The 24,156-nt window shown below is 43.9% G+C and overlaps 1 protein-coding gene across 1 annotated transcript in view; it reads left to right on the top strand.

The window, feature by feature from the left end:
• VPS39 (VPS39 subunit of HOPS complex) overlaps positions 1–24,156 on the top strand; it is a 118,998-nt gene that overhangs the window by 80,272 nt on the left and 14,570 nt on the right. Inside the window, exons 23-24 of the mRNA XM_082275200.1 lie at positions 5,494–5,628; positions 22,097–22,188. Of these exons, the coding sequence (XP_082131326.1) occupies positions 5,494–5,628; positions 22,097–22,188 (227 nt within the window). The remainder of the gene's footprint in view (positions 1–5,493; positions 5,629–22,096; positions 22,189–24,156) is intronic.

Below are 24,156 nucleotides of genomic sequence, written 5' to 3'. Positions count from 1 at the left end.
GTCTACACTGCTTTGGGACATCCCATTGGTGAAGACTTGTGAGTGGGCAGCGACTGTCGGAGGACGTAAGGGAAAACGGAATTTTTGTAAAATCTTACCGTAAAATTCCTTTCTCTGAGTCCTCCGACAGTCACCGCCCCCCGCCCCTCTTTTGGGGTTTTTGTGTACTCTTACTGCTATGCTACCAAACTGAGTTGGGAATGCTGGTGCAGGGAGGTATTGACTGAGGGGATAGCCCCTAGGGGTGTGTCTATGCTAAAAGCTTTTGTATTAACAATTCTTGTTGCCTAGCTACTCCTACGGAGCAAAGGTCAATACCCATTGGTGAAGACTTGTGAGTGGGCGGCGACTGTCGGAGGACTCAGAGAAAGGAATTTTACGGTAAGATTTTACAAAAATTCCATTTTTGTAGCAGAGACCCTAGAGAATAAAATGGTGTGTTTTGCAAATTTTTATGTCACACAGTATTTGCGCAGCAGTTTATCTAACGTAATTTTACACTGTAACGCATAAATACATTTTATGAATTTCAGTGCACACACAGAAAATGCAATACCCACATTTTTGGTAAAATATGGTGCTGTGCTGTATAAACAGATATCAAACATATTGTGCTTTAAAATTGCGTAGGCTTGTGAAATACGGCCAAACTTTAGTATTTGAAAATCTCCATAGGCGGCGTTTTAAAAGATTTTATTGGTTACCAGTTTAGCGTTACACAGGAGGTCTGGTGCTAAAATTTTTGCTCTCGCACTGACACTTGCGGCGATACCTCACGCGTGGGGTGCTATCGCGGTTTACGTATGCGTACGGGACCAATGTGTGCATTCGCTTTTGCACTTGGGGGCACTTTAAATGTTTTATTTATTGGTGGGGCACTGGTACACTGACAGATGTTGATTGGCCACCGACAGACACTGACAATGTCACAATGGTACACTATTGCAGTTGTTTTGTGCACTAGTACAGATGTTTATGGGGGAACTGGGGCAGTGGTGCTTGGTGTACTGTGTGTGGGGAGATCTGTGACAGCTCAGTGTGTAAAATCATCCTTCCACACAGAGCTGTCACAGAACTTGCAGAGCTCTTATGGAGCTCAGCGGGGAGAACTGACACAGACACTGTGAAGGCTATGATTGGACACAGCCATCACGTGATCAGGAGGGCCAGTCACAGTGCCCGTATCCCGATCCCGTCTTGGCTGTGTCCTGTGATCACAGCCATCACACGATCGTGCCACACATTCTGAGAGACGTTCCTGTACACTGTCCACTCAGACTGATCAAAGTCCCACCCGGCTGTTTATGTACAGTGGCAGGGTGGGAAGAAGGTAAAAACCCCAAACATATCCTTTTCACATTCATGTAATTTTTCCTAGGGTACATACATTAAATTATTCTAATTTTGTTGTCAAGAGCGAAGACCATCACTTACTTTAAAATCTTTATTTCTCTTTCGTTCATTGATGGACACAGCTCCTGATCTTCTTAACCATTGAGTTATACTGCCCCCTACAGAAGTAGGACACTAGGCAGAAAAAAAGTCTTGACTACGCCTATGGGCAGTCCCAGGAGTTAAACGCCTCGCCGGGTCGCATACGACTGAGTTTCAGCCAGAGTCACAACATTCCGCCTAGCCGACAACACCCCATTACGATGAAGAGGAGGTTCTGTCTGGAGTGTTGTCCGCCTGGTTCCTGGTATGGTAAGCAACTGCCCCCCCTTCTACTGGAGGGTTTTGGGACGTGGGCTCCTCCATGGGACGGTCGGACCCCCGGGTTCCCCTTCTTCCCATTAGGTAACCCCTTCATTGGTCTGGGGGTCCCTGTGGGCCCCCTCCGTCACGCTGGGGCTATGGGATGGCCTGATCAACCTCCTGGGGTGGGGGCGGGGATGCGCTGCCGGCAACTGGGCGATCGGCTGTGGGGGGGGCTGTACCTGGTAGGGGCTCCTGCCAGGTCCTCCCCTTCCTGCCTGTGTCGTTTTCTGAGGCCTGGAGATCCCTCCTGGGTCCATTGGAGCCTCGTGGTGCCGCCATTTTCTTGTAGCCTGTGTGCTCAATGTAGGATGGCCATTTTGTGGTGGTTTGCCATTGAAAATGGCGGCGGCCATGACAGTGGAGCCCTCTGGGTGGCAATTTCGGTGGTGGGAGCCCCGCCTCATCCCCTGGTGCTGACTCCTCAATCTTTTTACTTCCTGATCGCCGCACGTGGCGTGCAGATTATCCTGGTGGCTGCTGGTTGCTGAGTCTGGTGGGGTCCTCTCCCTCTCTGCAGAGAGGGATCGATTTAGTGCTCTGTTGGGGTGTCCCTTAGTGTTTTTTACACCTTTTTTGTTGAGTCCCCCTAATGACTCATGGAGTCCTTGGAGCACATTTCCCCAGCTGATCCCCTCTCAGAGGCTGCGGGCTCTCCGGGTTCCAACCATCTATTGATGCACTCGGGTGTCCCGGGTGAAGATGGTTTTTGGTCGACGGGCTAGCAAAAATCACTCCCTTGCCTCATCTGTCTCCTCAGATCCTGAATCTTATTTGGCCGCCCCTGATGTGGGTCACTCTGCTGGGTGTGCGACCACGTGCCCTGAGTTCTCAGATAGTAAGAATGATTCTTCCACTCCTGTAGCCACGCATGAAAAGGCTCTGGCGGATGCACCTTCTTGTATCTGTGCGTGAGACCTTAAAAATGGAGGACACAGCAGAAGCTGTGACGAAGGCGTCGGTTCCCTGTAGGCACTCACAAGCCATCTGGAGTGGCAAATGTGTTTCCTTTCCCCTCCTATTTTGACAGAATTGTCGCTAAAGAGGGGGAATGACCAAAACGTCCCCTTGTGGTCCCTAAGCGATTTGCTATGCAGTACCCTAATGAGGAGTCACTGCTTAAAAAGGGGGACTGTTCCACTGGTTTCCAGATTGAACAAGGCAACCATGATTCTGTTTGAAGAGTCTCTGGCCTTTAAGGACCTGGATGACAGGAAGGCGGAGGCTGTGGCTGGCAATATGTACACTGTGTGGCTGGCTTGGCACTGAGGCCGGTATTCACCATTGCCCTGGTGTTGCAAACTCTGACCGAGTGGGCTAAGCTTTTACGCTGTGACCTGAAGGGGGAGGATCTCCCCCCCTGCCTTTGCTGAGCTGGCGGACCAGTTGGTCCAGGGGCTGCAGTTTATCTGTGATGCCTCTTTGGATGCAGCTTCCCTAGTTCCTAGGCTGTCTGTTTCGGCAGTGGTCATTCTGCGTATTTTTTGGCTCAAATGCTGGTCTGCGGACCAGACTTCTAAAAAGGCCTTGACTGATCTTCCTTTTCAAGAAGATTGCCTGTTTGGAGCTACCCTGGATGACGACATTAAGGGTCTCATAGGGGGGAAGAATACCTTTCTTCCGCAGGCTAGAAGGGCAAGGACCCTCGTCGTACACCTGGGCCATCCTTCTCAGCTCTTATGTTTTTTCGTCCCTCAGGGGCAACTGACAAGGGATCAAAACCCTTCAGGGCCTCCCCTGGTAGATCCAAGCGGACATGGCTCCTTCAGTATGAAGGTGCACCCTCACCCATGTCGGGGGTGGGGGGACGTCTTCGCTGGTTTCCGGACCCGGGGACTTCCCTGGTAAGATCCACAAGATAAATGGATCAGGTTTCGGTCTTAACCTTCCAACTTGCATCTGTCCCTGGACGGCTTACAGGGTATTTTTGGGGCAGTGCAAGACCTGTTACTTTAAGGGGTTATTGTTCTGGTTCCGACATCTGAACGTTTTCAGGGGTTTTACTCATACCTGTTTACAGTTCCCAGGAAGGAAGGCAAGGTGCATCCAATTCTGGACCTCAAGGCTTTGAACTGCTTTGTACAAGTGGAGAAGTTCAGAATGGAGTCCATTTGCACGTTGGTGACATCCCTGTATAAGGGAGATATTCTTGCCTCCATCGACATCAAGGACACCTACCCTCACATTCTAATATGTGCCGGTCACCAGTGCTTCCTCCGCTTTGCCATGGGAGAGGAGCAATATCCTCCTCGAGTCTTCCCAAAAGTGCTGGCCCCGGTGCTTGCATTGTTGCGCCAACGGGGGATCGTGGTACTGGGCTACTTGGACGACCTCCTTCTGCGAGCGGAGTCTCCTACTGCTCTGATGAAAAACCCGGAGATCACCATACGAACTCTGAGGGAGTTCAGCTGGATTCTGAAATTCAGCAGTCTGCTCTGGTTCAGTCCACAAAGCTGGACTATCTGGGTCTGAATTTGGATTCGGCCTTAGCCAGCGGATTACCTCAGTCAGCAGGCCTTGGACCAAGGGGAGTGGTCCCTTCATCCAGAGGTGTTTCATCAGTTGTGTCTCCAGTGGAGCATCCCCAAGGTGGATCTGTTGGCGTCTCGGCTCAACAGAAAGGTGCAGAGGTTTGTGGCTCGGTCACGGGATCCTCTGGCGGATGCCATAGATGCGCTTGTTGTCCCGTGGGGTCAGTATCCTCTGATTTATGCCTTCCCTCTCAAGCTTCTGCCAAGACTTCTATGCAAGATCAAGGCAGAAGGGATTCCGGTCATCTTGGTGGCCTCAGACTGGCCTCGCCGGGCTTGGTTCTGGTCCTCTTTGAGGGTGTATTGTTTTTTTTCAGGTGGGCTCCAGTTGCTTTGGTTAAGCTCCTGTTTAAGTGGTTGGCTATAATTTAGCCTTGGGAATTTCTTTTTCGCTGTTCCCACCCCTCATGTTAACACTGCTTTGGGAGGTCTCAATGATTAAGATCAGGAGCTGTCTTTCGATGAACAAAAGAGTAAATGGGATTTTTGACTTAACGTAAAATCCATTTCTCTGATGTTCATTAACGGACACAGCACCCACCCCTCTGTGGAATTGTAATTCTTCTGATACTACTTGTAAAAAAACTGAGTACCTATGGTAGAGAGAGGGGGTATACACCCTGGGACTGCCCATAGGCGTAGCCAGACTTTTTTTTCTGCCTAGTTTCCTACTCCTGTAGGGGGCAGTATAACCCAATGGTTAAGAAGATTAGGAGCTATGTCCGTCAATGAACATAAGAGAAATAAATGGATTTTATGGAAAGTCAAAACCCATTTTTTACATATTCGAAGACAAAATAATACAAACATTCCCAATGTGGATTATCAGGGTTATAATGGCTACAGAGGCCCACCATCTAGATGTAAAGATTGCACCAACAATAGATTACAAAAAAATGCGGATAGCACATAATTGTAGGGACTGTCAAGGGGGATGTAGAGGAAAGGGGACAGGAAGGGGGGGGCAACAGGGAAGGGTACAGAAAATAGGGATATAGTAAGATGGCAAAAAAGGAGGGAATCTCATCCCTCCCCTCTCCAAGAATAAAAAGGTATCCTAATCTAGTATTTTTTTTTTTTTCTACCATATAACAATAGGTGATTTCTAGAGTGATTTCGATTTTTAAAATTCCTGTTTATTTTACCATTATTTGCTAGCATTCCTGGTGAGTTTCTATTTTCTTATATCTCAATATTTTAAATACAGGCCATAGACTTGTTACCAGCCAATACACAAATCAAAGAGATCCAGATCTTCCTGGAAAAAGTACTGGAAGAAAATGCAGAGAGGAGGCGCTTCAACCAAGTCCTCAAGAATCTTCTACATGCAGAGTTCTTACGAGTAAGTATAAAGACAGAACTGGTAGAAGCAATTTGTTTTCAAAATGTGCTAATGTTCTATACTCCTGTAACTGTATTTATTTGAGGGGTTACCACATTAGTCAGCTTTGTTTCCTTAGTTGCCACTCCTTCGAAATTCTGATCTCTTTGTAGGGTAACAGGTTATTGAGCGTTATTTCAACTCCTTTAACCACTTCTGGACCAGAAGGATTTATCCCCTTTAATGATCAGGCCATTTTTCGCAATTTGGCACTGCGTGACTTTAACAATTGCACAGTCATGCAATGCTATACCCAAACGAAATTTACTTCTTTTTCCCGCAAATGGAGCTTTCTTTTGGTGGTATTTGATCACCTCTGCAAATTTTTTTTGGAAGCGATATAAACAAAAAAGAAGTTTGAACATTTTGAGAAAAAATTACATTTTCTACTTTTTCTTATAAAAAATATCCAATAAACTACATTTTTGTCATACATTTATGCCAACATGTATTTAGCTACAAGTCTTTGATAAAAAAATCTCAATAAGCGTATGCTTATTGGCTTGCGCAAAAGTTGCAAACTGTGGTGTATATGCTGGAATTTACGCAGCTTTTACTTTCTGATTGCCTATCTCATTTCTTGAAGTGCTAAAATGGCAGGGCAGTACAACCTCCCCCCCCCCCCCCCCACCACCCCAAGGAATTTTCTGAGCGGCATGCTGAGCCAATTGAATATTTAATTTTTTGTCACAGGTGTTTGCGTAAAAATTCTTTTTTTTTTTTTAATTTTTCAAAGTTGTCATTGAAGTGATATTTTGTTCACACATGCCATGGGTGTATGTGGAATTACACCCCAAAATACATTCTGCTGCTTCTCCTGAGTACAGGGATACCCCATGTGTGTGACTTTTTGGCAGTCTAGCCACATACAGGACCCTGAAAACCAATCCCTGCCTTCAGGCTTTCTAAGGGCATAAATTGTTGATGTCCCTCCTCCCTACCGATCACATGCCTCTCAGCAAATAGATTGGAGTGTCTACTTTAGAAAATGGGGTTATTTGGGGGGGAGTTTTGTGCTATCTTGACATTTCATGGCCTCCGAAACTGTGATAGGTAGTGAGAAAGTAAAATAAGCAATTTACGCCCTTAGAAAATCTGAAGGCAGTGATTGGATTTCAGGGTCCCGTACACAGTTGGGCTTCCAAAAAAATTACATTTTTTTTTTTTTAATTTTAATGCAGAAATACACCATATATTGCCCAATTGTTTGGTAAAATCTAAAAGATGATCTTATGCCGAGTACATAGTTACCAAACATAACATGCTTTAAAATTGCACACGCATGTGCAGCGGCAACAAACTACGTACATTTTTAATAGTCTTTAAAAGCAGTTACAGGCTACCACTTTAGATTTACAGAGGATTCACAAGAATTACTGCCCTCGATCTGACGTTCTGCTTGAAAAAGCAGTCTGGCTTTTACATGAAAGCTCACCGCTGGCTGTAAAAAAGCGATACCAGAAAGTGTGTGGTATGCCCACCATTAGACCTCCCAGTATCCACCCACTTCTAATGATGGGCATACATGCAATGTTGTGTTTTTTTGTTTGTTTTTTTCCTCTTCAGCCCATGGGCTGAAGAAAAAAAAAAAGAACATAGCAGATTCCTCCATTCGCATCGTTCAATGTGGATGAAGTCATCTCTGCCAAGAAAAGGGTAAAAAATATACGGTAAAGCATAGGGGAGAGCCACCTTCTCTGTCCACCCCATCTCCTATGCTTCGCCATATATGCTTTTTTTTTTTTTTTTTTAACTGCGGTGGTGAAATCACCTCCTACAGTGCTACAATCATTGCTTACATATATGGTGAGCGCAAATGCTGTTGCTGTCAGAATAAACAAGTCAGTGCTGCAGCTCATGGGCGTATCTTCAATGTTAACAAAACACAGTAACAATAAAACATTACAGTATAACAGTATATTATAAGTTAAAGTAGAAAGAGTAAAAAAGTAGAGTAAGAACAGAAAATTAACTCAAAACAAGTTTTTGGCTTTATTAATTATTTTAATTTTTTTTTGTAACTGTAAAAAAACTGTTCCAGGTTTGGGTCTCTCAAAATGCGATAGCCAACCTCTTTCGAGGCCCTGTGTGGAAAAGTGTGCCCTAGACTGTACCGTGCTGTACCCTATACTAATACTCTACTAGTGTGTGGTAGCGACGGAAACCTTCCCTGATGCAGGGACCAACCTGAGGGACAAAAATTGCGGGTGTCACGCCTATATCCGCATTTTCTACAGACACGGCATCATCTTTGGGGTGTTCTTTGGGTAGGGGTAGTAGGAAGGACATCTCGAAAATGCATCCGGCTCACTGCTTCTGGATTGTGAATTTGGGCCACAGCACCTCCTGGACACAGAAGGGCTGTGATGATCTCTTCCTGGAATTTTAGGAAGGATCCACTTCTTCCTGACACTTTGTATAGCACATAAGCGTTCAGCAGAGCCAATTGAAATACATACACTTCACTGCAAGCAGTTTATTACACTTCAAGCAGGCTCTCTTCCCCCGTCTTAAGTCTGGAATCTACAAGCCGTTGGGCGAAGCCCTGACTATTAGGTTGCACAGTGCCACATGCGCTAATTCCAAAATCAAAAAGGTGTCTAAAAAGTGTCACGCTTGTATAGAAGTTGTCCACGTATAAATAGAACCCCTTTCCCAATAAGGGTGACACCAAGTCCCAAACAATCTTGCCACTGCTCCGCATGTAGTGTGGGCATTTGGGGGGCTCCACATTGCAATAATTTCCCTTGTAAACCTGGAAGCTACATGTATAGCCTGTTGCCCTGTCACAGAGCTTTTACATCTTGACCCTATATCTGGCATGCTTGCTGGGGAGAAACTGTTTGAAAGCAAGACGGCCAGAAAATTTAATCAGGGACTCCTCAACGCAGACAGCTTGTTGAGGCGTATACAAGGCTGCAAACTTCTGGTTGAAGTGTTTTACGAAGGGCCGAATTTTGTGGAGCCGGTCATATCCAGGGTTAACCCAAGGATGACAGAGTTCATGGTCACTGAAGTGCATGAACCGCAAGATTTGCTCATATCTAGCCATGGCAGCAGAGATATGATGAATTGGGTCAGTGGACCAATATGACTGCAACTCACTCTTTTGTAATGCCCATGAGGAGGGATAGGCCCAGAAAAGTTTTTTTTGATTTGCGGTGATATGTGTACTGGTGTCAATGTGCTGCTTCTGTACTCACAGTTGGTTATCTCCTCTCACGCTGAAACCGAAAAGGACCCCAGGAAAGGGGTTGCATCCTTGCACAGGATGTTCTGCAATTGGCCAGAACCAATATACCGGTCCAGGCCAATTATTTCCATATCCGAATCAGAACATTGTGGGGACACACGTGCGCCCCACCTCCCCCCCCCCCCCCCCCCAGCCCCGCGTGTGACCGCGGTACGAGTATGGCAATTCGCACAGCCAAGCCAGCCTGCCGCAGTGTATCTGAGGCGGGCAGTCGGCAAGTGGTTTAAGTGGTAGTAAACTCAGTATGAATAAATAATGCCTTTTGTATACTTATATAGTATATACACTCAGTAGAGTGTATTCTTCGCGCCTAGGAGCAGCTGAAGGGTGGGATGGGGTAGAATTCTAAGGGGGAGCAGCAGCTAAAGTATGTGTGGATTGAATGAATAAATAAATCCCAAGGGGAATTGGGATTCAATAGCGCTTGCTAGTAGGAAATGGGGATATTAAATAAACAATAAATATTCATATAGACTAAAATATCACTAAAAATTACATTAAAAATTAATGAGTTCATAAATAGTATACCCAATAAATAACACAATATTAAATCAAATAGGTGTCATAAAGGTGCATAATAGTGCCAAAAAATAGTCCAATAAAAGTTCGTATGTGACTGGGTGAAAGTAGATTGCACTTCAGTGCAAAACAAAGTGCAAAGTGCTCAGTGCTGGATCCTCCAATGGTCCGTTAACCAGTTAAGTGAAGTGACTTTTAAGATAAATAAGATGTGAGCTTACCAGAAGTAGTGGGTCTAAGTTACCTTACGGTAAAAAGACCAATAGTGCTTAATGGCCCTCCTGGCCTCAGATCCGGTACCTGCTGGGCTTATCTCCCACCGACCGAGGTCCCTTCCTGGGCAAGCGATATCCTCCAGGTCAGAACTGGACAGAAAATTATCAGTGGTTATGTTCAATCAGCTCCACCTTTTACAACAGCTGAAATATAGGAGGAGATCACTTCCCAACGTGCAGGCTCCGATAATCCACACAGTCCCCGGACACTGACCCCAGGAGCTCAAACTCCACAACTATCTCCTTTTGTATACTGCACGTTTAACCACTTCAATACTAGGCACTTTCAACCCCTTCCTGCCCAGGCCAATTTTCAGCTTTCAGTGCTGTCGCAATCTGAATGACAATTGCACAATCATGCAACATTGTACCCAGATAACATTTTTATCATTTTTTTTCACACAAATAGAGCTTTCGTTTGGTGGTATTTAATTGCCACTGGGTTTTTTATTTTTTTACTAAGCAAACGAAAAAAGACCAAAAATTTTTTCTTTGGTATAAATATTTTCAAATAAGTAATTTTTCTTCTTTACTGATGTGCACTGGTGAGGCGGCAATGTTTGGGCCCTGATTATCTGTGTAAATGTTCCCTGTCACACTTGCTGGTTACTGGCTCTCCTCTCCTCATGTGCATGAGTAAAGGAATGCCGATAACTGGCTTGTTTGTCTAATCACAGCTTGCGGAAACAGAGATGATCAAGTGGTAAAGGGCCATTTTTGACAGAAAAGACCATAGGGTCTCTTAACCTTCTCTATTCCCTCAGACTACAGTATCTCACAAAAGTGAGTACACCCCTCACATTTTTGTAAATATTTTATTATATCTTTTCATGTGACGACACTGAAGAAATGACACTGTGCTACAATGTAAATTATCGAGTGTACAGCTTGTATAACAGTGTACATTTGCTGTTCCCTTTAAAAAAAAAGACTCAACACACAGCCATTATTTTCTATACCCCTGGCAACAAAAGTGAGTACACCCCTAAGTTAAAATGTCCAAATTGGGCCCAAAGTGTCAATATTTTGTGTGGCCACCATTGTTTTCCAGCACTGCCTCAGCCCTCTTGGGCATGGAGTTCACCAGAGCTTCACAGGCTGCCACTGGAGTCCTCTTCCACTCCTCCATGAAGACATCACGGAGCTGGTGGATGTTAGAGACCTTGTGCTGCTCGTCCTTCCGTTTTGAGGATGCCCCACAGATGCCCAATAGGGTTTAGGTGTGAACGCATGCTTGGCCAGTCCATCACCTTTACCCTCTGCTTCTTTAGCAAGGCAGTGGTCGTCCTTTGGAGGTGTTTGGGGTTGTTATCGTGTTGGAATACTGCCCTGCAGTCCAGTCTCCGAAGGGAGGGGATCATGCTCTGCTTCAGTATGTCACATTCCACGTTGGCATTCATGGTTCCCTCAATGAACTGGAGCTCCCCAGTACACTGCAGCACTCATGCAGCCCCAGACCATGACACTCCCACCGTCATGCTTGACTGTAAGCAAGACACACTTGTCTTTGTACTCCTCACCTGGTTGCCGCCACACACACTTCACACCATCTGAACCAAATAAGTTTATGTTGGTCTCATCAGACCACAAAACATGGTTCCAGTATTCCATATCCTTAGAATGCTTGTCTTCAGCAAACTGTTTGCAGGCTTTCTTGTGCATCATCTTTAGAAGAGGCTTCCTTCTGGGACGACAGGCATGCAAGACCAATTGATGCAGTGTGCGGCGTATAGTCTGAGCACTGACAGGCTGATCCACCACCCTTTCAACCACTGCAGCAACGCTGTCGGCACTCATACATCTATTTCCCAAAGACAACTTCTGGATATGACACCGAGCACGTACACTCAACGTCTTTGGTCGACCATGGCGAGGCCTGTTTTGAGTGAGACCTATCCTGTTAAACCGATGTATGGTCTTGGCCACCATGCTGCAGCTCAGTTTCAGGGTCTTGGCAATCTTCTTTTAGCCTAAGCAATCTTTATGTAGAGCAACATTTATTTTTTCAGTTCCTCAGTGAGGTCTTTGCCAATAGGTGCCGTGTTGAACTTCCAGTGACCAGTATGAGAGAGTGAGAGCGACCACATCAAATTTAACACACCTGCTCCCCATTCACACCTGAGACCTTGTAACACTTAACGAGTCGCATGACGCCGGGGAGGAAAAATAGCTAATTGGGCCCAATTTGGATATTTTCACTTAGGGGTGTATTCACTTTTGTTTCCAGCAGTTTAAAAGTTATTGGCTGTGTTATAGTTATTTTGAGGGGACAGCAAATTTACACTGCTTTACAAGCTGTACACTCACTACTTTACATTGTAGCAAAGTGTTATTTCTTCAATGTTGTCACAGAAGAATAAAATATTTACAAAAATGTGAGGGGTGTACTCACTTTTGTGAGATACAGTATACTGGGAGAGCCAGTCAGTCTTTACTGCAGCAAGCCAAGCGATCTAAAGAATGACCTCTAAAGCTGCTGCTTAAACTTGTATTTTCTAAATTGTCTTTTTGAGAGATTATGGCTAGATGTTCCTAAGCGTCAACACCTCATCACGGACATTTACAGATGATTAACCACTACTGATACTATCCCCTTCCCGAAACATAGTTACATGCTAAAATTGGAGCACATTTTGGGACAGAAACTAGAACTGGAGGAATGAAAAGACATCTGGGATAATGCAAATAAAACCTCTTTATAAAGAAAACCAATATAAAATTATAATTGTATAAAATTTAGTTTTATTGGTGTCTTACTCCTGAAACATTGCATGCTATCAATCCAATATTACCCTTTGTTTGTGGGAGGTATATTGAATCCCCAGGGACATTATATCACATTAGGAAAAAGAGGGGGAGGGGTATGTCTCTACGTCAAGAATAATGTAAGGGTGATAGAGAGGAGTGACATTACGGAAGGGATGAGTATGGAGTTAGAATCCGTGTGGGTAGAACTCCATAGGGAAGGAGAAAAGGGAAAAGTAATTGTGGGGGTTTGCTATAGGCCACCTAAACAAGGGGAGGAGGTAGAGCTGGAATTTTTAGCACTTTTGGGTAAAGTGGCAAAGCTAGGATCAGTCATCATATTGGGGCACTTCAATTATCCCGACATTGACTGGGGAGAGGGGACTACACACTCACATAAGGGCCGTCAATTCATGGAAACCTTACAGGATAATTACATGTCACAGTTGGTGGATTCCCCTACCAGAGAAAACACAATCCTGGATCTATTGATCACTAATGACCCAGACCTAATCTCGGAGGTAGGAGTCCAGGACAACCTGGGCTCTAGCGATCACAGGATGATCACATTTAGCGTAAATAACAATATAGCAAGGCAAGTGGGGAACATAAGAACCCTTAACTTCAGAAGGGCAAACTTTCCAAAATTGTACTTGTTGATGGAAAGGGTAAACTGGGACTGAACCCTGGGATCCCTCACCACAGAGGAAAAATGGGAATGCTTCAGGAACATATTAAGCAAAGGCATCTTGCAGTGCATTCCTATGGGAAATAAATTTAGAAGGGACAAAGCCAAACCTGGCTGGCTAAACCATAGCGTTAAAAAACTTATTAGGGGAAAAAAATTGGCCTTCAGGAAATATAAATCAGAGGGCACAGTATTGGCTTTCGACCAATACAAGGAGGCAAATAGGAAGTGTAAACACAAAATCAAGATGGCTAAAATAGACTTTGAGAGACAAATAGCGGAGGATAGCAAAAAAAACCCAAAGAAATTCTTTAAGTATATCAACAGCAAAAAAACTAGGGCAGAGCATATTGCACACATAATTAACAATGATGGGAGGATGGTTACAGAGGACACTGAAAAAGCAACCGTGCTGAATGCTTTTTTCTCATCAGTCTTTACACAGGAATCGGAGGGGTACACTGACCATGACTTTATAGTTAGTAGTAATACACAGAACTTGCCACTATGGCTAACAGAGGGTGAAATCAGGGAAAGGCTGGATAAACTCAACACAAACAAATCACCAGGCCCGGATGGCGTACATCCGAGAGTACTCAAGGAACTCAGTAAGGTTATATCCAGACCACTGTTCCTGATCTTTGCGGACAGTATTAGGACAGGAGATGTACCAGGGGAGTGGAGGAAAGCTAACGTGATTCCGATATTCAAAAAGGGTCAGAGGCATATGCCGGGAAATTATAGGCCTGTCAGTCTGACATCAGTAGTATGTAAACTTCTGGAGGGGATGATAAGGGACTATATCGTAGAGTTTGCTAAGGACAACAGCATCATCAGTAGTAACCAGCACGGGTTTACAAATGGGCGTTCTTGTCAAACCAATCTCTTAACATTCTACGAGGAGGTGAGCTGTGAGCTAGATAGGGGCAGACCAGTGGATGTGGTGTACCTAGATTTTGCTAAGGCGTTTGATACAGTTCCCCATAAGCGCTTAATTTATAAAATAAGGTCTGCAGGTATCGACAGCAGGGTTTGCTCTTGGATACGGAACTGGCTAAAAGGGCGTGTCCAAAGGGTGGTAATAGACAGCGCGTACTCAGACTGGTCTGAGGTAGTAAGCGGGGTCCCCCAAGGCTCAGTCCTAGGACCAACCTTGTTCAATTTATTCATAAACAGCATTGAGGACGGGATCAGTAGTTCAATATCAGTTTTTGCAGATGACACAAAATTAGGCAGGGCAATAACAGCACAGCATGAAGCAGATATCCTACAGAATGACCTGGACAAAATAACGGAGTGGGCAAAGACATGGCAAATGAGGTTTAACGTGGAGAAATGTAAGGTTTTACACTTGGGGACTAGAAACATAAAAGCACAATACACGTTAGGAGGGGAACCCTTGGGAGAATCAAAAATGGAGAAGGATCTGGGAGTCTTGGTTGATGATAGACTAGGCAACAGCATGCAATGTCAAGCGGCAGCTGCCAAGGCCAGCAGAATATTAGCATGCATAAAGAAAGGGATGTATTCCAGAGATAAGACTATAATCCTTCCACTTTATAAAACTCTGGTCCGACCTCATCTGGAGTATTCGGTCCAGTTCTGGTCACCAGTCCTCAGAAGGGATGTGTTGGAGCTGGAGAGAGTCCAGAGAAGGGCAACTAAACTAATTAGGGGATTGGAGGACCTTGATTATGAGGAGCGTCTGCAATCGCTTGATTTATTCTCCCTGGAGAAGAGACGCCTGAGGGGGGACATGATAGCAATTTTTAAATATCTAAATGGGGATCTAGGCTTAGAAAAAAAGCTGTTCAGTCGAAGGGATTGCATGAGAACTCGGGGGCATACAATGCGATTAGAGGAGAAGCGTTTTAACCTCAGGCAACGTGGGGGGTTCTTTACTGTTAGGGCTACAAGATTGTGGAATTCTCTACCACATGAGGTGGTTTCTGCGGGTAGTATGGTGGCTTTCAAAAGACTCTTAGACGTACATCTCAAGGATCAGAACATTCAGGGGTATGCAAGATGATTACAGCCACACACATCTACACAGGTTGAACTGGATGGACTTTTGTCTTTATTCAACCTCACCAACTATGTAAACTATGTTAACATTTATTGGGAATATCCCAAAACACGCCCTTTTTGGATAATGACTGGATCCCTCTTGGAATCTTTTTGGCTCTTCATTTCCTTCAAATCCAGTTTGTTTTTTATTGGATCTCTCCTTACCAAATATGGCTAAACCATCCATCAAAGAGATTAATCGTGTTTTAACGGCTGCCAGATGTCTGATTAGCGTTTGAATGGAAGCAACAAGTACCTCCTTCCCAAATCAATCTTTCATTCATTGACATTTACCATATGGAATACCTGATGGCCTGTATTCATAATCAAATGTCTACGTTTATCCACTTGTCTACTGTGCACTTAAACCCCCTTCCTGCCCAGACCAATTTTTAGCTTTCAGTGCTCTCACACTTTGAATGACAATTGCTTGGTCATGCAACACTGAACCCATATGAATTTTTCGTCCTTTTTTTCATAGAAATAGAGCTTTCTTTTGATGGTATTTAATCACCACTGGGCTTTTTATTTTGTGCGCTATAAATGAAAAAAGACCGAAAATTTAAAAAAAAACGTTTTTTTTTTTTTAGTTTCTGTTATAAAATTTTGCAAATTAGTAATTTTTCTTCATAAATTTTGGCCAAAATTTATACTTCTACATATCTTTGGTAAAAATAACCCAAATAAGTGTATATTATTTGGTCTGCGTGAAAGTTAGAGAGTCTACAAGCTATTATGCTAATCATTGAATATTGATCACACCTAATGTACTGACAGCCTATCTCCTTTCTTGAGACCCTAACAAGCCAGGAAAGTACAAATGACCCCTTTTTGGAAAGTAGACATTCCAAGATATTTAATAAGAGGCATGGTGAGTTTTTTGAAGTTGTCATTTTTTTCCCACAATTCTTTGCAAAAATAATTTTTTTTTTTTTTTACAAAATTGTCATTTTCAACAGGTTATTTCTCTCACATGGCATATGCATACTTACAACTACACCCCAAAACACATTCTGCTACTCCTCCTGAGTATGGCGATACCACATGTGTGAGACTTTTTTACAGTCTACTCATATAGAGAGGCCCAACATGCAAGGAGCACCATCAGGCATTCTAGGAGCATAAACTACACATCTTAAGCCCCCGTACACACGTACAGATTGTCGGCCGCAAATATTCGGCTGCGACCGATCGGCCGATTGTAGGCTTGTTAGTATGATGCTTCCGACAGCCGACAGTGCATTTTCAGCCGAACAGAATCTGTCGTGCAGGCATTAAAATTTTTGTTGGCCAACACCAGAACGCCCGATTGTTCGCCAGTCAGTACAGAATTCGGCCGACAATCAGCAGATTTGCAAGACTGGGCATGCTCAGAGAAGAAAAAACACACGGAAAGTTAACCATCACATGACATCACTTCTGCAGTCGGCTGTTGTTGGCCGACAAAATTCGTGTGCAGTCTTTTGCAGTTTTCAACAGACACGACAGCCCTGGACAAAAGACGGCCGATCGTTCGGCCGACGATCGGTACGTGTGTACGGGGCTTTACTTGTTGACCACCTGTTACATTTTTGAAGGCCCTGGAGCACCAGGACAATGGAAACGCCCACTAAATGACCCCATTTTGGAAAGCAAACACCCCAAAATGTGGAAAAAAAATGAAAACGCATTTTTTTTTACACAAAGTTGTCCATTTATAAGATATTTCCAACACATAGCATGTACATAGCAAAAATGACACCCCAAAATACATTCTGCTACTCCTCCTGAGTATGGCGATACCACATGTGTGAGACTTTTTTATAGCCAGGCCACAGACAGAGGTCCAACATTGAAGTAGCACCTCCAGGCGTTCTCAGAGCATAAAATACACTTCATTTCTCAACCACCTATTACATTTTTGAAGGCCCTGGAGCACCAGCACAATGGAAAAGCCCACTAAATGACCCCATTTTGGAAAGCAAACACCCCAACGTATAATCTATGAGGCATAATGAGTCTTTTGAACATGTCATTTTTTTCCAGAATCTTTTGGAAAATTTGGAAAAAAAATAAACGCTTTTTTTTTTACACAAAGTTGTCCATTTATAAGATATTTCCAACACATAGCATGTACATAGCAAAAATGACACCCCAAAATACATTCTGCTACTCCTCCTGAGTATGGCGATACCACATGTGTGAGACTTTTACGCAGTCAGGTCACATACAGAGGCCCAACATGCAAAGAACACCATCAGGTGTTCTAGGGACACATAGCATGCACATACCATGAATTACACCCCAAAATACATTCTGCTGAGCAAAGGGTAAACAAAAGCTTACCTGTAGTTTTAGAAGCACAGTTGTCCACAGGAGTTGAGTCCAGGCAGCAGGCAGGGACTTGGTCAGCAACAGTGCATGCAATTCTCCAGGCAAGGATACCAGTCCAGTGTCAGTGCAGGCCGAGATATTGTGAGCAGTGCTGGTGTGGACAGTTCATGTGGCAGGCAGAGGCATGATGGTAGTAAGTCCTGCAGGCAGAAGTAGGGCCTCTGTCGGGATAGAATGGGGACAGGGGTAGAGGCTTCTCCCACCCAAATCGCTTTGAAGCCTCCGGGATCCAGACCCTAATCTGAGAAGAAGAAAAACAAAAAAATGTGTTTTCCTCATCCAGAAAAACAATTCTGGTCCCCTCACATATGCGAGACCCACTACTCCAAGAGGCAGGCAAAAATCGTGGTCAAACAGTCCAGGGTCAGTTCCAGAGCAGGCAGAGGTATGTACAAAATCAGCAGGCAAAGGTGTGGTCAAATAACAGTCCAGGGTCAGTTCCAGATCAGGCAGAGGTATGAACAGAATCAGCAGGCAGAAGCATGGTCAAAAAACAGGCCAGGGTCAGTTCCGGAGCAGGCAGACATATGTACAAAATCAGCAGGCAAAGGCGTCGTTGAATAACAGGCCAGGGTCATTTCAGGAGCATACAGTGGCATAAGGGGTGAAGGTGGAGGACTACGTTTACCATACTTCACTAATAATTTAGACAAGTATGGTAACGGCGGAAACAGTCTTCTATACAGAGGCCTGGTTGGGAAGGACACTGGGGACAATAATAACGGGTGTCTTTTCTAACTCCTGCCTTGGTACACACCCTACATTTTTTCTGCCGTCTTTTGTCTGTGTGGGAGGAATTTTACTGGGGAAAATGGCGTTCAGAAAGTCTACTTATTAAGTCAGATCGAATGTTTTCTGGTGGGCCGTTTGGAAATATAAGGGCAGTGAAGATTTCCTCCAGGTAATAAAGGGAAGGGTTGGGGGCTTTCGGTGGACTTGCGGTATATTATGTACAAATTGTATGTGGCCAAATGAAAAAGATAAATTGATATTTTTTTGTACCAATGGTATGTTCATCTTGTGGGTAGATAGGGTTCCATCATTTGGTCGTTGAAGTCCACTCCCCCCATGAACAAGTTGTACTCATGTACACACGTTGGCTTTCGGATTGGGCCATTCCTTCTTCGGACTTCCACGTAGTTGTCATTGTGGATTGAAGACAGCATGTACACGTCTCTTCTGTCCCTCCACTTTACAGCCAGAACTTCCTCATTTCGCAGACTCGCCGTCTCCCCTCTTCTCAGCTTGGTGTTTACGAGCTTTTAAGGAAAACCTTTCCTGTTTTTTCTGACCGTGCCACATGCAGGAGTCTTCTTCCTGTGAAGGTTGCGGAACTTGTGTAGAAGTTATCTACGTAAAGGTGGTAGCCTTTTTCTAGGAGAGGGTAAATGAGGTCCCAAACAACTTTCCCGCTTGATCCCAAGTAGTCTGGACATTCAGGGGGATGCAGCTGGGTGTCTTTCCCTTCGTACACCTTGAAGGCATATGTGTACCCTGTGGTTCGGTCACATAATTTATACACCTTCACCCCATAGCGGGCCCGTTTGCTGGGAATAAATTGTTTGATGCCCAGCCTGCCGGTAAATTTAACCAGGGGCTCATCCACACATACATGTTGGTCTGGGGTAAATAATTGAGGGAATATTTCCGAAAAATAATTTAGAAGTGGCCGAATTTTATAAAGCTTGTCAAATGTTGGGGAATTTCCGCGAGGGCACTGGGTATTGTCATTATAATGGAGGAACCTCATTATCATCAAATATCTGGCCCTGGGCATTACTGCAGAGTAGATGGGCATATGGTAGATAGGTTTGGTTGACCAATATGCACGCAATTAATTTTTTTTATTGAGTCCCATATTGAAGGTGAGGCCTAAAAAGCGCTTGAACTCCTCCGCCGTTAGGTCTCTCCACTCAAAGGGATGGGAATAAAATGACGTGGGGTTACTCCGAATAAATTGTTGTGCATACAGGTTGCACTGGGCCACAATTGACGTCAGCAGGTCCTCTGTAATAATTAAACTGAAGAAATCTATGGGGGCAAAGTTCTCAGTGTTAACCTGGACTCCTGGCTGGGCAGTGAAAGGGGGGATGATGGCTTCTCCTGAGTTAGGAGGAAGCCACAAGGGGTTCTGAAGGGCATAGGGAAGGCTGGCGTTGGTCCTAACCCTTTGGGGGCGAGGTGACACCCCACTTGAACTTGGCCTTTCTTGCCGAGGCACTGCGGAGCTGGTGGATGGCACTGCGGAGATGGTGGATGGCACTGCCTCCTCCTCACCAGAACGCCTTAGTTTGGTAGGCACGCAATATTCGTCCTCGTCGGAGTCGGTCTGCGTCCCACTGCTTATGACCGGCTCGTAATTTACTTCGGAGTCAGACTCTGAATCCGAAGCAGAGAGCTCCCTGTTGATCTCTTCGTCCACACTCAGGATATTGAAGGCCTCCTCGGCTGAAAAAAATTTCTTTGCCATCGTTGGTGATCCTACACACTGGCACGGTGACAATAATGGCACTGATGACACTGAACTGTAGGCCCTTTTGACACGGTGAGACATGACACTGGTGGCACTGATGACTGATGGTGCACGGTGACACTGATGGGCACTGTGAGACTGATGGGCACTGTGAGACTGATGGGCACTGTGACACTGGGCACTGTGGGCACACTGATGAGCACTGTGGGCACACATGGGCACTGTGGGCATACTTGTGGGCACTGTGGTCAACTCAGATCACACACTGTAAACTCACGGATCTCTCCTCTCCTCACACTGCAGTCTGTGTGTGAGGAAGGAGAGCTGGCAATGAGAGATGATCTCATATGTTTACATTTGAGATCATCTCTCATTGGATGCCTCGATCGAGTGATGAATGGCCGCTGTGATTGGCCATTCGCCACGATCTGTGATTGGCTGTGTCCAAGGGACACGGCCAACACAGATTTTACCCGATGCGCGCTCGCGGGAGCGCACGGGGAGCCTGGTACTGGGAGGCAGTTTAAAGACGGCCTCCCGGAAATTCGAGTCCGCGCTGTAGCCGTCTTTCGGCTATAGCGCGGACCGGAAGTAGTTAATGACATTTGGCATCCCGGGCACCTCTTTAGAACTGCATCCACACTAAAGTTACTTCCTCAGTGCCCTGTTTGTCGGTTTGGTGGGGAGTGTCCAATAGTGTGGATCCTATTTGGCACTAAATTATTCTTCATCTTTCAGTCTTTCCACTCTAATCCTTTCCCCCCCCCCCCCTTTCTGTTTTTTCTCTTTGTGTTTTCTCTTTCGTTCTATATATAGAAGTTAGTCATACAACTTATGCTGCAGCAAGCTTCTTATCCTCTCATTATGTGTACAGTTCTACGATGACCGTCAATGGATTGATATAAAAAAAATCTTCTCTTGGTGCTAGAATTTTAAAATGATGATATGTGGTTGATATCCTCATTATGTGACACCTCTGTGCTGGAATGACATTGGTCTTTTTTTCCTCTTATATGTTTTCTGATATCTCTTGGATCATGATATGTTTACGGTGCCTGTACCACTGAACTCATTTTTTTTTTTTTTTTTTTGGATGCCTAGTTTTGCTATACTCTGCATTGCTTCTCTTTGTTTGTATTTTAAACAATTATGTTGAATTAAAAAAAAAAAAAAATGCTGCTGCTGCTTCTTTTTATGAGGATGTAAACAAAAAAATTAGACAAAGGAGTTGCTGTGGATATAGTATACTTGGACTTTGCCAAAGCACACAGCTTATGTGTAAGGTAAAGTCTACAGGCTTGGACAATCCTTAGGAAATGGATTGAAAACTGGCTAAAAGACCATATTCAAAGAGTAGTGGTTAATTATTCATACTCTGAATGGTCTAGGTTATCAGTGTTGTACCCCAAGGTTCAGTGTTGGGACCCTTACTTTATAAATGATATAGGGTCTGGGATTAAAAGTACTATTTCAGTCTTTGCAAATGACACCAAGCTATACAGTGGAATAACATCCTTACAGGAGGGCTGCAACTTGCAAGCCGACCTCAGTGCATTAGTTAGGCCCCTTTCACACTGATCAGCTTTTCATCTGCTTTTGGTAATGCAAGCAATGTGGATGCAGGGATCTCCCCTGCTACGCTATTGTATTATGACAACTGGGACTCCACCCCCCCCCCCCCCCCCCTTAGACCCCTCTGCCAGAATACATTGATCAGAACTGCAGCCATTGGCGGCATGTGCTGATTGAATGCCTGTTTTCCAGCAAGATCGTTCAACAGAGGCCAGTCTAATGACCAGCTTTTGCATCTGAATGTGTATACCTAGTTTAAGCCTTTTTAATGTAGTGGTACAGCCCATTCAAAACAACTGTGCAGGCAGTTTCAGTGAAGATTTCAGGACCTAGGATATAAACACTACATTAGGCTGTGTCCGAGAGCACTGGGGATTGAGGAAGATGGGGTAGTAGGTGTATATATGGAAGCATTTTTAAATAACTGTTTTATACAGAAATTAATGTGAAGTTCACATTTGCAGGTACAAGAGGAGAGAATTTCCCATCAACAGATGAAGTGTGTAATCACGGAGGAGAAGATATGTAGTGTATGTAAGAAGAAAATTGGAAACAGGTATGCAGTGACCCTATTCCAATGGGAGAAACATTATTGCGTGTTCATTTAGTCTGTAATTCTGTTCATGACTTCAATAATATGAATAATACAATACCATAAAAAGAATAAAAGATCAGCGATAGTTCTAATTGGAGCTGCAAGCGATTGAGGAAAAACACAACACCCTCTAGTGAAAAAATAAAGCAAAAAATGCAGCGCTAATAAACACGCAAAACAACTAATGATCAATGCAGTGCAGAAAAAAAAGTTCTCTTTAGGGTCATAGTACCCTTATGAAGTCAATCATAAATTGGTGTAACTATGGAATAATCCATGAAATCATTAATTCTGAAAGTCGTCCTTATGTGGAAGTATGGTAGAAGTGGCCACTCCCCAGACAAAAGAAAACTGCTCACATATAAATCACACTAGAGACACCTGTGTGGATCTTTAAAGGGAGCCACTGTTCTTAAATAAATGATTGTGGCACAATTCCAAAAAGAATTTGACACGTCAAATGCCATTCCAAAAGAATCCAGCAAGGAGCATACAGATGAGTCACGGCACTGTCACCAATATCCACCAGTCTTCTGGATCTCAATCCTTAGTAGGGGACACTCAGTCCCTCTCACCACAGCATGATACCAGACAAATGAAACAAGGTATCAATGTAGTCATGTTTTATTAAAACATCCAGTTAAAACAATGGTACATAATTTACAAAACCGCAATTGACACTCATGTGCAAACGCAGCCACGATTGACATTTGCAGCGGCATGTTGTCAGACGAGTAGCACCGCCCTACAATTATACAATACAATGTCAGATTCAATGAGCCACCTTGCTTCTCAGATCAGTATTTTGGCTGAGAGGACAGATTGCGCACTCTACTAGAGAAGACTTTGTAAAAAAGTTTTGCAGCAATCAAACTAATTCCACCCACACCTGAAATTTGCTATATATGTAAACCTCAAATAATCTTCAAGTAATTTCAAAAACCCCTTTATTATTTTTAAATCTGTAGCTTTTTATAAAAAAAAATAAAAATCTGGAGGTTCCATCATGAAGGTCCTTAACCGGACATTAGCTGTTACAGGGTGACCGTGCTCTGCCCGTCTCTCAAATGTTCTTCTTTGTTGTCACCCTGTCACTAGCCGACACGCATTGCACGGGCCTGGTCTACTTTTGTGGCTTTTCTGATGGCTAGTGTGCTGGAAAATACATTTAGCTTTGTATGTCCCACTTTTTGTCACCATCGGGATCTGAACAAGGACATACAGCAGTTGCTGGAGTTTATACATGTAGACAGGAAGTAGCTGCAAAGAGACTGCAGAAAATCAGCTGTGCTGAGATGAAGCAAACAATAGGAAACAATGGTGGAATAAAGTCTTTTATTAATAAAAAGCAACTTATGTTACATTGCTTTAAAAGCAAACTAAATTCTGTGTAGGTAGTGTTTATATCCACTATAAAGAAAATCTGTCACTGAGGTATGGATTGCAGGTAAAAGCTTTACCTAAAAATAAACAAATAAAATAAAAATATCAGTCATTCAGACTGTAACAAATGACTGGAATCACACAGACTTTGTATTGACTGCAGTTGATTTTTTATTTTCCCTAGCAACAAAATTGATAAGCGAAACCATTGAGTAGCTGCAATTGGATCACTCATGAGAGGATAGTGGGGGAGCTTTACTGCCAGTAGCTCTTCCCTCTGTAATTTCCAAAAAAAAGCTATAGGGCAGTTTTTTGTTTTACACCCTGGATTCTACAGTACCCTAAATCATTATTTCACCCCCGAAACGTAAGTATAATTGTATGTCATTTACTTTGGATTTCCCAGAAGGCTTTTTCTCTGCTCATATAGGTGGCTCAATTTCTTTACTTAGTCACAAAAAAATGCAGTGCTCTCCTTCAATAAAGTGCATTCAAATTATAGTGCATAAATAAATATCTGAAAACAGTGTAAAAAATCATCTATTG

Source organism: Pelophylax lessonae, assembly GCF_965119305.1.
Source record: "Pelophylax lessonae genome assembly, chromosome: 13".
In the NCBI taxonomy this organism is placed as follows: Eukaryota; Metazoa; Chordata; class Amphibia; order Anura; family Ranidae; genus Pelophylax; species Pelophylax lessonae.
Note: the sequence above shows the minus strand (reverse complement) of the source record. Positions and strands in the feature narration are given on the sequence as shown.